The sequence below is a fragment of the Equus quagga genome, chromosome 5, assembly GCF_021613505.1.
Source record: "Equus quagga isolate Etosha38 chromosome 5, UCLA_HA_Equagga_1.0, whole genome shotgun sequence".
Taxonomy (NCBI): Eukaryota; Metazoa; Chordata; class Mammalia; order Perissodactyla; family Equidae; genus Equus; species Equus quagga.
The window spans coordinates 81140653-81156561 of record NC_060271.1 but is presented as its reverse complement, the minus strand read 5'-3'; the positions used below and the strand labels follow the sequence as shown (position 1 = coordinate 81156561).

At 39.1% G+C, this 15909-nt stretch overlaps 1 protein-coding gene across 17 annotated transcripts in view; it reads right to left on the bottom strand.

The window, feature by feature from the left end:
* AAK1 (AP2 associated kinase 1) overlaps nucleotides 1–15909 on the bottom strand; it is a 165183-nt gene that overhangs the window by 22109 nt on the left and 127165 nt on the right. For 14 of the 17 annotated variants that reach the window (XM_046660222.1, XM_046660228.1, XM_046660231.1 and 11 more), the window contains exon 17: nucleotides 11837–11932. The exons of the other annotated variants lie outside the window; for them this stretch is intronic. In XM_046660222.1, the coding sequence (XP_046516178.1) occupies nucleotides 11837–11932 (96 nt within the window). The remainder of the gene's footprint in view (nucleotides 1–11836; nucleotides 11933–15909) is intronic. 17 annotated transcript variants of the gene reach the window in all.

The following is a 15909-nucleotide window of genomic DNA, read 5'->3' as shown; positions in this document are numbered from 1 at the left end:
TACTGTCAGCATCTTATTAAAAACAGACTTTCAAAGTATAAAAATGATCATTTCCTCAACCGAAGCAGTCACTTTGTAAGGCATTCAAGATGCTGCTCTAGGTTTATTTGTTTATTTTTAAATTTTTGGTATAATTTACACTAAATAAAAGTCACCAATTTTAAGCATACAATTTGATGAGTTCTGACAAACGTACACATTCAAATAAGCATCACTGTAATAATGGTGTCGAACATTCCCATCACCCCAAAAAGTACCATTGTGCCCCTTTCTGGTCAATGTCTTCCTCTCACTCCCAGACCCTAGCAACAACTGATCTCCTTTCTGTCCATATAGCTTTGTTTTTCTAGAATTTCCTATAAACAAAACCAGTATGTAGCCTTTTCTGTCTGATGGTCTTCATTTAGCATAATGCTTTTGAGATGCCTCCATGGTGTAGCATGTACCAGTAATTTGTTGTTTTATCGCTGAGTAGTGTTCCACTGCATGAATATACCACATTTTGTTGTTTCATTCACCAACTGAGGGACATTTGGTTGTTTCCAGTTTTTAGCTATTAAGAATAAAGCTGCCAGAAACACATGCATGTAAGACTTTGTGTATTCATATCCCTTCCTGGGCTTAGTTTTAAAACTCTTTTCTGGACTTGCATTTAGAAATGGTTTATAACTCACCAAGAGAATCAATTAAACCACACCTGGGTCAACTTCCACAATCATTTATTGTCTGCCAACTAAGAGCCTGTGACTGCCGGGACCCTTATTATTCTATGGCCAAATCTCAAAAAATTCACTTAAGCTTGCAGATGGATTACTTTTGATGTCTTTTGGCTAAGAAACAAAAGGACATTGGAAGCCACTAGATTTGTTGTGTCTGATAACTTAATGTGTGATAACATGTACAAATTAAGATTCCTTCTGAGGGCCAGCCCCATGGCCGAGTGGTTAAAGATCTGTGTGCTCCATTTCGGTGGCCCAGGGTTCACAGATTCAGATCCCAAGTGTGGACCTACTCCACTCATTAACCATGTTGTGGAGGCATCCCACATACAAAGTAGAGGAAGACTGGCACAGATGTTAGCTCAGGACTAATCTTCCTCAAGGAATAAAAGAGGAGGATTGGCAACAGATGTTAGCTCAGGGCAAATTTTCTTCACACGCACACAAAAAAGATTCCTTTCAAAACAACTCCTTTAGCCCTGATCCATCAACAACTCTCTATTTACCTTTAATATATTAAAGGTTAGTGCATTAACTTGAAATACAACAATGAATCATAGAGTGTTACAGAAAGAAGGGAATTAAGAGCTCATTCTTTTATTTACAAGGAGACTAAGGCCACATAAATTCTATAACTTGCCCAGTTAAAGGCCTGTCAACAATGTTTTCTATCTCACAGAAATAAAATTTCATTAAGATAAAACTAAAATTAAAATGTTTGAGAAAAAGAAGTGACTTAGAAAGTTCAAGTATGTGTATATCACATTTTAATGAATCTGTATTTTTCTAGATCATCAGGAATTGAGATAAGCAAAGACAAAATTGACATTCACTGAGGGGTAGGAACCAAATTTTAGGTTATCTATAATTTAGGTTATCTATAACGACACGGGTGAAACAAAATGATGGATTTTAGTGTCTTGGCAAGATAAATTGTTTTGGTACAATTAACACACTGCAGAAAAAGACATTTTTACATCCAAAACCAATTTACCATCTTCAGAGTATATGGCATGTAGATATCTTTGAATTAAATGACAATATGCTACATTTCTCATTTACTCCTGATTTACACTGAAGAAAGGAAGAAAAAAAAGAAGCTTCTCAACAGCAGGGAAAAAAATCCAGGGTACTAGCCAAATATACAAGTGTAATCACATCAGCATTAACCTTGCACTCTATAAGACATTTTATTATAAGAAGTTAAAAATACCTTTGACAGTTTTCTGCATATTGGCAAAAATAAGATGGTTTTCCCAACAAGCTTAATTTTTCATTATTCTGAACACTAGTTTTTCTTTTCTTACCCCCAAAAAGCTGCTTCTACTTAGAAAAAAGTAATTATTTGCTTCTTTCACTTTTAGCACTCATATATTTGCAATCTTGTGAAGCAATGGATAAAAAATAAAGACTCAAAATTATTTGTCTTTCATACAGCAGTTTACCTTGGTGTAAAACCTTAAGCTAGCATTCTTTTGGAGTCTGAATTCCAGAGTCCATCTCCAGTGACTGGCTGTGACCCTGGGGTAGTTCCTTACACTTCTGACATTACCTGTTCAGCTGTAAAATGGAGACGTACCTCCCCCAATTTTTGTGTATTGGTCACTCAAGTATTTGCTCCTCTAAGCCTTTCTCCACCCTCCCCGCCTCTTCAGGGACCTTTGGAGCACCCTGTGCTCACTTCTCTTGCAGCTCTTACAACATGACTGAAAGCAGGGAAGGTGTCTCATTAATCTCTGTACCCTAGTTCTTGGTTCCCTCTCATACTCTATATCATATCTCTGCCTTTTGGCTTCATTGGAGAGGTAGGGAGAACAGGGGATCAACTGGAAAGAGTTAGGAACTTCAACAAGAATCTATTTTATTAGCCATTAGCAAAAAGCATGTGAGAGGGTAAAAAACTACGTGTGGGCATGAGCGCGTACATGTGTTGTGTGGTGAGACGGAATGGGGTGGGGATGGGGTCAGTTGCTAAATTTAGGGATGCTTATTTTCTGATCAAACCTCAAAGTAACGGGCTATTCACATAGATACTTTGTATGGTCACTGCAGCTTGGGAAGACTCAGAAACTGGAACGTGAGAGGGAGGATCAGGGGACACAGTAACACCAGGCAGAAACCTAAGAGTGAGAGTACAGGGCCACAGCATAAGTAAGGTAGCTGGCATGTGCAAAAACAGCTTCTTTCACTCCCAGGACTCTCAAAGTGAGAGAAGTCTCCCAGTTAGTGCTCGTGCCCAGCTGCCATACAACAACAGTCATCACATTTGTAGAGTTTAATGTCAAACATTTTCATTCATTATTCAAAAAAACCCTGGGTTTGGGAATACTGTTAAAGTTGAGAAGAATGGACATCAGAGACTGTGAGAATGTTACTTGCAAAGTCATAGATGGAACATGAGAAAGCCCGGACTTGACTTCAAGTTCCCTCCACACGCTGCCTACTGGACCTGCCCATTTCCATCAACACAGGAGATGGGTCTTCACATAGGCACAGTCCCATGCACAATGGTCAAGTTATCAAAGACACGTTGGCACAGGAAGGAAACTCAGATCTTATTCAATTAGGCTTCTCATTCACAGATCCAGATCAGCTTCAGAGAGGGGAAGCAAGTTGCCTAAGAGCTTACAGCAAGTCAGCCACAGAGCTAGCTAGGACTAGGAACTAGATCTTCTATGCACTAGAGATTCACTCCTCTGGTTTAAAATGGAAAGACTATTAGAAGAAGCCACATCTAAAGCTATTATAGGTCACTTTTGGTCACTGTAAATGAAGAACTTTGAGATCAGGATGTAATGGGAGGCACAAGAAAGGCTACAGGAGGTTGAAAGTCTATAAATCACAGTCTGGAGGCCTCCCATGTGCATCAAGGGCTGGCCTTGATATTCTCCACTTTATGAATTCTGTCCTCGCTCCTACAGTTTTATAAAAACACTATGAGGCCATGTATCATGATGGGGGGGGTGGGGTGGGGGTGAATTTAGGAAATTGTGCAGGAAGAGTTAAGATCCAAAATCTTGATCCAGCTCCACATTGGCATATCACAACTTGACGACATCTAAGGAAAGAAGGCTTTTTAAAATTTTACATGAATCATGGGAAATGGCTTCGCTGAATGCAAAAGCAAAACCCATATTCTGGGACAGTTCATACCTAAAATGTTCAAAGATTCACGCTCTATTTTTCAATTATGCAAGGTTACAGTCCAGTAAAACCCAGAAATAATTCATAAATTTCACTTCGCAATGATTTAATCTTCCTAAGAAACATTTTTCAAGAGTTTTCCATCTCCTTCGTGTTAGAATCACAGGTCCGTGACCCCATCTTATTCTAGTACATGGGAAAGGCAGTGGGCAATTTTGGATAGAAGAAAATGGTCCAGTTCCCAGGCTGCCTCTGATATTTTCAGAATCTAAGTATCTGTTGTGTTTGTGTTGGGGAGAATACCCAGACTTGGGGAGGGTATTATTTAATCTTTTATTGAGATGCTGTACATTTGGGGGACTTTAGCTGGGGTCTTCAAAATCCCAAAAAATAAATAAGCAACATGAAAGAGTAAAAGAGCCTGAATTTAAGTTAAAGTTATCTAACTTTTCTAAGCATCAGTTTTCTCACCTGTAAATAGAGGATAAAAACTAAAGAGCTGCCAGGACTTAATGGACATATTTATCAGAATTAATGTGTGTGTGTATAAATTAAAGTGCTTGGTACATAAAAGGAGATTAACTTCTCTTTTAAGTAAGAGGACTAGATGAAGGGTCACCAAGACACAGATGCCTGAGATTACAGTAGTGAAAATGGGTAGAGTTCCAGATTTTACTCAAATGCTTTGGTGCGAGATCAGAATAAGGAGAATTACTTGAACAAAGTGAAATGTGAGGAAGGGGCAGCATGGTCCGATTGGGAAGAAGAAAAGTCACTAAGAGACAAGAGACCGGGGTTCTGTACTAACTTTATGTGGCACTTTGGGCAAACCATTGTCTCTCTCTGGATCTAAGTTTTCTTCTTGATAAGAAAGTTTGAAGATAAACTTAAAGGTCCTATCCCCCTCTAAAAGTCAATTATCCAACGTAAAGGGAAAAATAGGAAGTAGGAACTAGTTGCTTAGAAAATGGACTGCTTAGAAATGAAACTGGAGATCCGAACTGGGAGTAACCGCAGGGAAGGACACTTGGGGACACCTCGGGGACATGGGCAGGCAGTAAGATGACTGACCCCAAGGTAGCAGGTTTTGGAAAATGCAGGGCTGACTCAATGTACTGTTCAACATGCAAACTCAGCCCAGACACACACAGCCAGGAGAAGAGGGGGAGAAGGTGGGGGAATATTTAAGCTAGCCCCTTGCTCAACAAAAGAACAAACTTTTATTGTTTGATCCCTTATTACAAAAGTAACACAGGTTTATTGTGAAAAAATTAGGAAATACAGAGAAGCCAAAGGATAAAAGTAAAAACTACCTATAATCTCACTTCTAGAGATATCCACTATTAAGAGTTTTTGGTTTTTTTTTTGAGGAAGATTAGCCCTGAGCTAACTACCACCACTCCTCCTCTTTTTGCTGAGGAAGGCTGGCCCTGAACTAACATCCATGCCCATCTTCCTCCACTTTATATGTGGGACGCCTACCACAGCATGGCTTGCCAAGCGGTGCCATGTCCGCACCCAGGATCCGAACCAGCAACCCCGGGCCGCCGAAGCAGAATGTGCGCACTTAACTGCTGTGCCACCGGGCCGGTCCCTATTAAGAGTTTTTAATGAATACTCTTCCAATCTTTTCCTAAATATTCTCATCATTCAGTAAATATTTAAGCATATCCATGTTTTCTTAGAACAATTTTTCTGAAAAGAACTGCTAAGTCAAAGAGAAAGTAAAATCTAAAAGGCCTTTGGAAGGTAGCTATGCTCACCACTATACCACCACCGCCAGCAAAGGCCTTTCTAAAAAATGCCACACTGTCCTCCCCAAAAGTTGTTCTGACTGACAGTCCCACTAGCTGGATCTGAGCATATCTGTTTTCTTATACCTTCACCAAGCCTGAGGTGGTGGGGGTTTTTAATCTTTTCCAATCTGATAGCAGAAGTTGTAGCATCTCATTGATTTATAATTGGCTCTTCTTGGATTCATCACAATGATGAACTTATAAAAAAACATATTTACTGGTAATTTATATTTCTTCTTTGTGAATTGTCTGCTCATAGTCGTCAGTTGATGGTATTCAGTTCTTTCTCAAGTCTTTAGGGTTCCCAAATAAAAACGAGTCAGGTGAAGAGCTTGGAGAAGTGCTGAAATCATAGTTAAAGGACTGAGAAGGTGAACCCCTGAAGAAAAGTGGATGCGGAATTAGTTAGCTTGGACAACGAAAACTGAGAGTGCTTTTAAAGAAGAGGATTGTTAGTATTTTGAAATTAAGAGGGGAGGTGAGAGAAAGGCTCTTCTCTTCTGAGCACCTCCCCCTTTCCTCTTAAACATAACTCAAGTGGCACTGGGAACTGGGAGAAGATGAAAGGAGGTAGCTGCTGGAGTTGGAGATGGGAATTAATCCACTTCAGATTCATTCTCTTATACCTCTCCTCTCAAGACTTAGTCATTGAAAATATCAACCACAGGGCAAGAAGGTAATAAATCCTTCACAGATCAGTCTAAGATTAGATAATCAAAACCACTTCCTGACATACTGCAAGTTGTGAGCTTTTTCTCTTTTAAAATATTGATAGAGAGGAAAGATATCTATTTATACAAGCTAATAAGACTAAGGCCCATTCTGACCTTAACTCAGAATATGACCATAAGGAGTAGAGCAGGCTGAACTAACAAACATGAGTCCCATCAAAACAGATGATTTGGCTGCTATATGATTTGTGGCTTTGGAAATTTAAATTTAGTCTGACTTGGGGTAGAAGCCCTGAAGTCTTGTGATGAGAAATGCTGTTTTTTAAAATCTAGTCTCTCTAAATATTTCCTGTCACTGAGAAACCAGACACTAACTCATCTGTGACATCTGCAAGTTAGAAGCAAAAGTCAACCACTATGCCTAGCCCGAGTTCATTGTAGAGAACTGAAGCTGCAGGAAGATCAACTTTCCAGAGTCAAGACACAGACTATAATCAACCTTGGACTTTTTAATGTCACAAGGCAGCAGTTGGAAGTTAGGAAGATGCTAGGCAAACAGCTCTGAGAGGAACGCCTATCTTGACAACAAACCACTAAGAAAACACAGCTTCTCTTGTCTACTTTTCAAGAGATGATGGAGTGCCATAAACCAAGAGGCAGTTTTTTGGAAAAAGCTGTTAATTCTAGGAAGCAGTACTTATAGGACAACTAATGCATTCTTGCTTAGTCTTGTGGAACACTGATGTTGAGAGGTCAGTATTAAGGAGTTGCTACAAAAATCTCTTCCTCAAACTCTTGTGCACTGCTAGTGGGAATGTAAAAAAGTGTAGTTGCTATGGAAAACAGTATGGTGGTTCCTCAAAAGATTGAAAATATAATTACCATACGATCTAGCAATTCCAATTTGGGGAATATACTCAAGAATCTTGGGTCTTGAAGAGATGTTTGGACACCAGTGTTCATGGAAGCATTATTCACAATAGCCCAAAGACGGAAGCAACCCAAGTATTCACTGACAGATGAGTGGATAAACAAAATGTGGTATATACATACAGCGGAATATTACTCAGCCTTAAAAAGAAAGGAAATTCTGACACATGCTACAACATGGGTGAACTTTGAGGATATTATGTTAAGTGAAATGAACCAGTCACAAAAGGACAAATATTGTATGATTCCACTTAAATGAGGTACCTAGAGTAGTCAAATTCATAGAGACAGAAAGTAGAATGGTGGTTGCCAGGGGCTGTGGGGAGGGAGAGAATGGAGAATTATTGTTTAATAGGTAGAGAATTTCAGTTTTGCAAGATGAAAAAAAGTTCTGTGGATAGATGGTGGTGATGACTGCAAAACAATGTGAATGTGCTTAATGCCACTAGACTGTCCACTTTAAAATGGTAAGTTTTGTGTTATGCATATTTTAACACAATTTAAAAAATTATTGTCTTTCTGACAATTTTCAGAGAAAATTCCTCAATCTTTTCTACCGTATTTTAAAACTCTGGTATCACCTATAGCTTATCTGTTCCCTACTGCAAACAGAAGGCAAATAAATGAGCACACAGCATATGAGCATCAGTGAAATACTCTGAGACTCACTAGGGCTGGCCTTCACTTGGCAGCTTTGTGAGCACACAAATGCTCATGGCTGTGATTTTTTTTTTTAACGCCAGATTTTCTAGGAAAATTTGTTTTATGATGCTTTGGAAAATAAAAACGCTCTTTAAAAAAACTTAATTATTCAGTGCCCCTTCACCCATAGTTTAACAATCATTACATCAAGGAGTCTAGTTTAACGGCTCTCAGTTATGCAAGGTCAAAGGTTTAATGTAGAGCAAGTTTCCTTTCTATAGGAGAAAAATATCACTGTTTAAGGCTTTATGTAACTAGGACTGCCCCACTGGGAATAAGGACCCAGAATCAAAGTTGTTATAACATTTCCTATCTTTATGCTAATTTAAAGTTTACAAAGAGATTTCAAATACATTATTTCATCTGAACCTCATGAGCCACTCCCTAAGGTAGGTTTTAATATTGCCAATTTTGAGAAGGAGGACACAGAGTTTAAGTGAATTGACCAAAATCACATAACTACTAAGTCACTAGAACCCAGGTCTTATAAGTTCAAATCCATTTTCGTATTTCCCTAGACCTTAAATTGAGCTCTCTAGTCAAAGGCTTTATTGATCTGAGAACTGTCCCAAAGACGAAGAAACATCCACTGCTTGGGGGATGTGGGCCATGAAAAGGAGTATGTGGAACAGCACAGTCACAACAGCACTAAGGCCTCGCTTCCTCACCCAGAAAATGAGATATTACTTGACATACCCCCTGGTCAGTATTATTTGTAGGATCAAAAGAAATTACAAGTGAAAACATCTTAAAAGTATAAAATAAAATTAAGTCATTAAAAGGCATACAGTTGTCAGGAGACTAAGATTTCATAATTCTCATCATCAGGAAGGCTGAGTGAGGAAGGTAGCATGTATGCAAAACCAACCAATGAACCAACCAAAAAATTTCACTGGTGCCCATAGTGGGCTGGAGGTAGTGACAAACTGGATGCTTTTGCCGGGGACAGGAGAGGGGTAGACAAACTTGCAGTTTGCTGAGGTGGCAGTGACCCTAAACTCTCAGCCCTTTCCTCACTCAGGCATTTCAAGATGCTAAGGAAGGACGTAGGGACCTTGGACAAAGAAGCTATATAACTGAATGGCGCTACAGGCTGAACATCGAAATAAATAAACTAATCAAAGACACAGTGGAAATGCCATACTTAGCCCAAATTCTAGAGGGCACCATGAAAGGCTGGAGCTGAAAGATCTGCTGAACCTAGCGGCTATTTTCACCCCAGGGTTTGGCAGCTTCCTGACACCATGGGCTGTGCCTTCGTTTATACGCCCTCAAAGAGCGGGTGGGAGGCCTGGCTGGGGGTGGCAGAGGCACAGACGGAAGGATACTGAGCCAGTGGTCTAGTGTTTAGGAGTTGGGGACTGAAACAGAGGTAATGAGGCTGCCGAAAGCCTTTCAGCCTCAGGTTTTACTTCATTCATTCACCCAATCTGCAAATACTCATGGAGTGCTGACTCTGCCTGGCAACGTTCCAGAACCCATGATAGAGTGGTGAATAAGACAGCAAGGCCTCAGGACACGAACATTCTGGTGGGGAAAGACAGACAATGAACAAATGCAAAGGGACAATGTCATGATAAGCGCTATGAAGAAAAAGGCCAGGGCGTGTGATTGAGAGTGCCTGTGGGACCGGACCATGCTGGACCTCTCGGAGACAAGACAGCATTTAAGGTGAGACACAAATGTTGAATGACAAGAAGGAAGAGAGCTGGAGGAAAAGTATTCCAGGTAGAGTATCATCAAGTGCAAAGGCCCTGAGGTGGAAACAAACTTAGTCTGTTGGAGGAAAGACTGAGGGGAAGAATGCTATGAGCTCAGGTTAGAGGAGCAGCCAAGGGCCAGATCATTTAGGGCCTTGTAGGTCATGGTAAGAAGTCTGCACTTTACACTCAGTGATATGGGAATTCACTGGAGCGCAAAGGAGTGATATGTCTGATTTACGTACGTTTTCAACAGATGAGTCTGGTCTGATACATCAGAAAGCAAGTAAGACACTCCTGGAAATCTCTATTAAAATTTTAATAGATTTTCCATTAAAACCCGAGGGGTCATGGCTTAATTGGTATTAAAGTGTATACCAGTAACATTTTAGCAAGAATCCGACAGAACGAGAGAAATATGGAGGATCAGAAGACAGGAAAGATGACAATAAGGCAGGCAGGCTGGCAGCGAGCTGGCTCTGGTGCCTCCCAAGCTCATCTTCACAACACTTCACAACTCATCTCTACAACCAGGAGTTCATGTCCTGAGCTACCTGGTGCGCATGCCTGGCTCCTGACCCCTGATCCAGAGGGCTCCTGTGACAGCTGCAGACAACAACTACTTGCCTGTGGGTCCGCATCCTCTGGCCTGTGCCAAGAGGCCACCCTTCCAGCTTTTGCAGCCCATGGGCTATCTGGGTAAGAGCAAGGCAAGAATCTGAAGGGGTGTCAAAGGAAAAACACCTCAATGATCTTTTTTTCTTCTCTGATCCTACGACTGCCACAACAGGGAGGAAAAAGAGGCCACTGGGCCCCAGCTTGAGTTTGAGCCCCTACTTTTCCAGCCTTCTGCTTGAAACTGGCTTGTCTAGGTACTGCGAGGCATACCTGAAGGATGCAACAGAAAAAAGGGCCTCTATCTGATTGATTCCTTTCTTCCCATGTCTTTAACTATCCTACACTGAATCCTTCCTTGGTGATTTTAGATAGTTTTGACCTATATTCAGGTCTAGCAAGTTATAATGTTACACAATACTACCTGATCTAGGCAAGTTTTTCCTTCCTCTTAGAAGGGTCAACAAATTGCCTAAAGAAATAAAAACCGTCTTGGTACCCTAGCTGCAGTCTGTCTCAGTAAGTAGAGGGTATGAACATCACAAACACTTCCAGTTTTGAGGCAATCAATCAAATACACTGAACATTTTGGGAAAGAAGAAAAAACAAGTAGATCCTATCACAGTTTAAGATCAAGAATCGGCAGGAGTAAGAATGGGAAAAAAGGAAAAAATATCAGAAGTAAAATGACTGCCAGTTGCCTCTAAGGAGTTGGATCTATTTGCTCTTTCAAAGAGACTGATAAAGAAGAGAAAGGGTAGCTTTTGTTCCTTACATCATGCTCCTCCCGCAAAAGGATGCGGAGGGGAGCAAGAAAAGAAATCTTTGGCATTCATGAACTGCAAATGGAAGGCATCCGATTATTGTTTCAAAAGCTGCTTCAATCAGAACACACTAACCATTGCTTACTTTTTTAAACTGCTTATTGAAAATCAGGAAATGGTAGACCTAAAGAGACATTTGAACTCACGCAGTTCAACTTACTTCACTGATGAAGAGCCAAGCCCAGAAGGTTTTCAAGTAGTGGAAGAGCCAAGAAGGGAAACTAGGTCTCCCAATTCACTTTCTCTATCAACTTTTATTGTGTGCTTTTATATTATAAAATAAAAGCACATGATAGGAAAATAGGAACTAGACAGGAAGTCGCTCATAATCCAATCATCATACTATAACCACTAACAGCATTTTGTTCCTTCTATCACATCTTATACGTTTCTCCTCCCACACTGTTATGATCAATCTTATTAAACTAACTTTCTTCCCAACACACAGGCCCTTCACATTACCAATAACACAGTCAAGGATAAAAAACTGAACACTGATATAATGTGGAATGCAATTCAGTATAACTTGAACTGATTATATTATCTTTACTAAGGACTGTTGCCCTCCAGAAAATTTTGCCCCTCTTTATTGAGACACAGTAAAAATATACAACAGTACCTATTAGTAGGGCTTGGAATCCAGATCCTTTTCATGGAGTGTTTAAAACAACTCTCAAGAGGCCTTGGGACACAAGTATCAAGCTACTTAACCTCAGATCAGTTCTATTTACCTACCTGGTGCATCAGGTACTTGAAGAGGAATGAAAGGATCAGATACACTTAGAAGTGGGAGGCTAGGATCCACAGTCTGCCCACCCTTCCTTTTTTCAGCTGGAGTTGGTAGGAGGGGAAAGAAAGGGTCAAGGAGAGAAAAAAAGAGAAAAGCAGAAAATAGCAAGTAAGTCTAGATGAATTTACCACCTAACAACCCAACAGCTCAAATTATAGAGTAAGTCTAAACTCTGAGGCAGAATAAAAAGGGATGAGAGGATATAATCCAATGTAATGGCAAAGTATCTATAATCTGGTCCTTGCAACATACTCTAAGATGCAATTAATGACAAAACTAGGATACTCATACATCTGAAATTCTAGTTTTTCCTTGTGTGGAAGCCTACAGTGATCTCTTTCAGAATTCCAATAACAATTAGTGTCCATATCACACATTTTGGCATGTAAACAAACACTGTCTATTTTGTAATCTAGCACATGTGTATAGGTACTTGTTAGCACCCATTACTCTTGAGGTCGTTTTATCACCAAATGTCTAATGTAGTGTTAGGTAGATAGACAGCAAGAGACAGAAACAGACTTCTTGCCTATTGCACGGTTACATAAACCCTGACGACTACATCTAACACACTATTGGCATTTGTTCTATATTTGGCAAACTTATACACCCTATGGAACATCAGAGCCTGAAGGAATCATAGGATTTTCTAGAATAATTTTCCAGAAAAGACAATGAAGCCTAGAAGTTAAGAGACTAGCAAGAGCTCCACCAGCAGACTCAGGATCAGAACTCAGGTCTCCTGGTTTCTACTTTACCATTCTTTACACTGCATTTTTAATATTGTTTATTCATTAATTACAAGTTTCATTTTTCCCTCTATAGAGTGGATTTTGAAAAAACTTTTTATTTTCAAATAATTACAGAATCATAGGAAGCTGTTGTAAATAAAGTCGAACGAATCCTTCATCCAGCTTCCCTCCATGGTGAGATCTTCTACAACTGTCATAGTAAATCAATGACACTGGCATAGTACTGTTAACTACACTTTATTCAGTTTTCACATGCACCCATTTGTGAGAGTGTGTGTGTGTGTGTGTGTGTGTAGTTCCTTGCAATCAGAGCCTATGTATAGACTAGAGTAAGCTTCACCACAAGCAGCATACAGAACTGTTCCATCAAACAAAACACCTCCCTCGTTGTACTCCTTTACAGTCACACCCACTCCTTACTCCTGTCCCCATCTCTTGGAATTCACTAATGTGTTCTCAATCTCTGTAATTTTGTCATTTCAAAGATGGTATTAAAGTGGGTTTTTAAGCTTCTTTAAAGGTAGATGGAGGAAGAGAAGGGTAAAATCACTGTTTTTAAGTCTCTGAAATATTTTTAAATAAGACATGATAAAATATATTAAAAGAAAAAGAACAAATTATAAAACTGAATATATAATTCATTTTTGAAAAAAGTATACATGCAGAAATGAAATTATGGATATAAATAGTATAAAATGTCAGCAATGCTTTCTTCTTAGAGTGAGGTCATGAATTCTTTTATCTTGCTTCTAGTTATTTTCCCAAAATTTTACAAATGAATATGTATAACTTATCAACGGAAAAATATTTTAAATACAGTGGCACAATGTCAAGTTTTAGACGTCTGCCTCCAATACATGGACACAGTTCAACAACACTTCTGCGGCTTTTAAAATAGTCCTTGTGCCATCCTTCCCGATCCAGTACCAGATTTCCAGCTTATTTCCTCCCTCGGTTGGTAAGCTTTAAAATCAGTGAACAGCCTGAGCTTGATTAGAAAACTTGCAGAAAATGAGGACACATTAATTTCTGGGATTTAGATATAATTTTCTTTCATTTGGAAAGAATGCATGTGTCGCAGAAAAAAAAACCTTCACATTTCTAACAAGAAAGAAGGCAAAATACCAAGTGTTCATTAAAAAAGGCTGGATAAAATGAGGAGGATGTGAAGACATTTTATAATGTTTAATGACACTGATTTACAAGATTCTGGAGATATGGTAATGACTACAGTTTCTGAGCTGGGCTTTCCACATACAAATCCCCATTCTGTTATTTTCCAGCTGTGACCTTGGGCAGGTCACGTGACCTCTCATAGTGATGGTGAGGATCACCTGAGATAATGCGCAAAAAAGCACTTACCCATTGGGCTTAGCCTGGCGCATGTCTCAATATATGTTCACTGCTATTACTGTCATCACTTTACTCAAATATATGTTTTTTATGGCTGGGGTCTTTAAGTCCCTTAAAAAAAATACTGCCATTTATGGTCTTCAAAGTAAGCATAAAGGGGGAGAAGAGGCAAAAACAAAAAACAACTCTTTAAAAAACAGCTCATACAGACAAACAACAAAACATGACCATGTGTGACAAGTAAGAATTAGGCATTAAACCTGGGAGTGGATGAAAAATGATTAGGGACTCTGTTATCAACACTGGTGAATCCAAGCTCCCAGCCTTTGGCAAAAAGCAACCCTTCTCATTCATTTAACAGACGTGTACTGAGCCAAACACTGTACTAAAAGCTGGGATGCAGTAGCAAAGAAGGCTCTCCTAGAGCTTATTTCATTCCCCACCCACCTTCCAAGGAAACTACATCCTACCCAGTACCACAGCTGGTCATTATCGTGATGCTCTACCTCAAGGACGATGGTCAATGCTTCATACATTTGGCACATTGTCAACTACGTGGCCTATCAAACTTTAAGCACTTTAAACTAGACCAGAACATCAATAAATTTAAATATTATCTAGACCAGAAAACAAAGCTAAAAATGAAAAATAACAGAAAATTTTTTTAACTATTTAATATTAAAAAGCATACCTCCCAAATAACTTCAATACCTACTCCAAAATAATAACAATGAGAACATCATATGCAGACTTATGGGATATGGTTAAAACTTCAGTTTTTTTCTAATGAGGGAAACGCACACCTAACAGAAAGCACTCTCAATAAACAGTGTAATCCTCAAAGGTTGGGGTGGGGTGGCAATTGGAGGGAGAAGCAGGGAATATTGGAATATCTGTGAAAAAGCCCTCCCGGAGATTATAATTAGCCACCCTCCCCACTCTCAGGATGGTTGAAAACTACTGTTTTACTGGGAGAAAAGCTCTAAATACTTTTATTATGTTTTTTAAAAGAATTTTTAAAAATTTGACTGTATATTCCTCTTGATATTGACAAAGCAAACCTAAGAAAAACAGGGAACTATAATCAAAAAGATAACATTGAAAGTTAAAGAATTACAAGACAGAAAATACAGGATATTTTACAAATCTAAGAGTTGTCTTTGAAAGGTAATAAACAGAAGATCTCGAGCTCTTACCAAGAAAAAGAGGAACACAAACACATACAATTAAAATTGATGTAGACAAAGAAAATACTCTAAGATTTAAATGTATTGTTCTCTTTCATTTTAAAAACGTTAAAACTGCAGATGATTTTCTAGGAAAATATTACTAAATTTGCCTCACTATGTGGTAGAAAACATAAGGGAAGAAGTTCTAGAGCCAGACGGTTGGTGTCCCAGCTCTGTCACTTACCAACCATGTGACCCTAGAAAAGAGACTAATCTGTGCTCAGTTACCTCAACGGTAACTGACGTGGGGATGATGCACGAACCTCAAAGGGTTTTGAGAGGGTCAGATGAGATAACACTCGTGTAGGAGAAATGACAAACTGGGGAAAATGTTTACAATATATGACATATGAAAAGCTCTTACAAATTAATAAGAACAAATGAACACAGAACATCAAAAAGAAAAAAACACCCCCAAAACAAACAAAGGGCAAAAGATATGAACAATACAAATTCCAAAAGAAATAAAAATGGGCAGCAAACAATGTCCTGTCTACAGTCTCTGAGCTGGGATGAATGGGGAAATGGGAGCAAAAATTACTCTCATTCACGGCTGATGGAAAAAAATTTATATAGCATGCTTGGAGGGCAATTTGGAAATATGTACCAAAAGCCCTAAAAATACACATATCTTTTGATTTAGCAAATAATCCCCTAGAAGTTATCCTAAAGAAACTGTAAAGG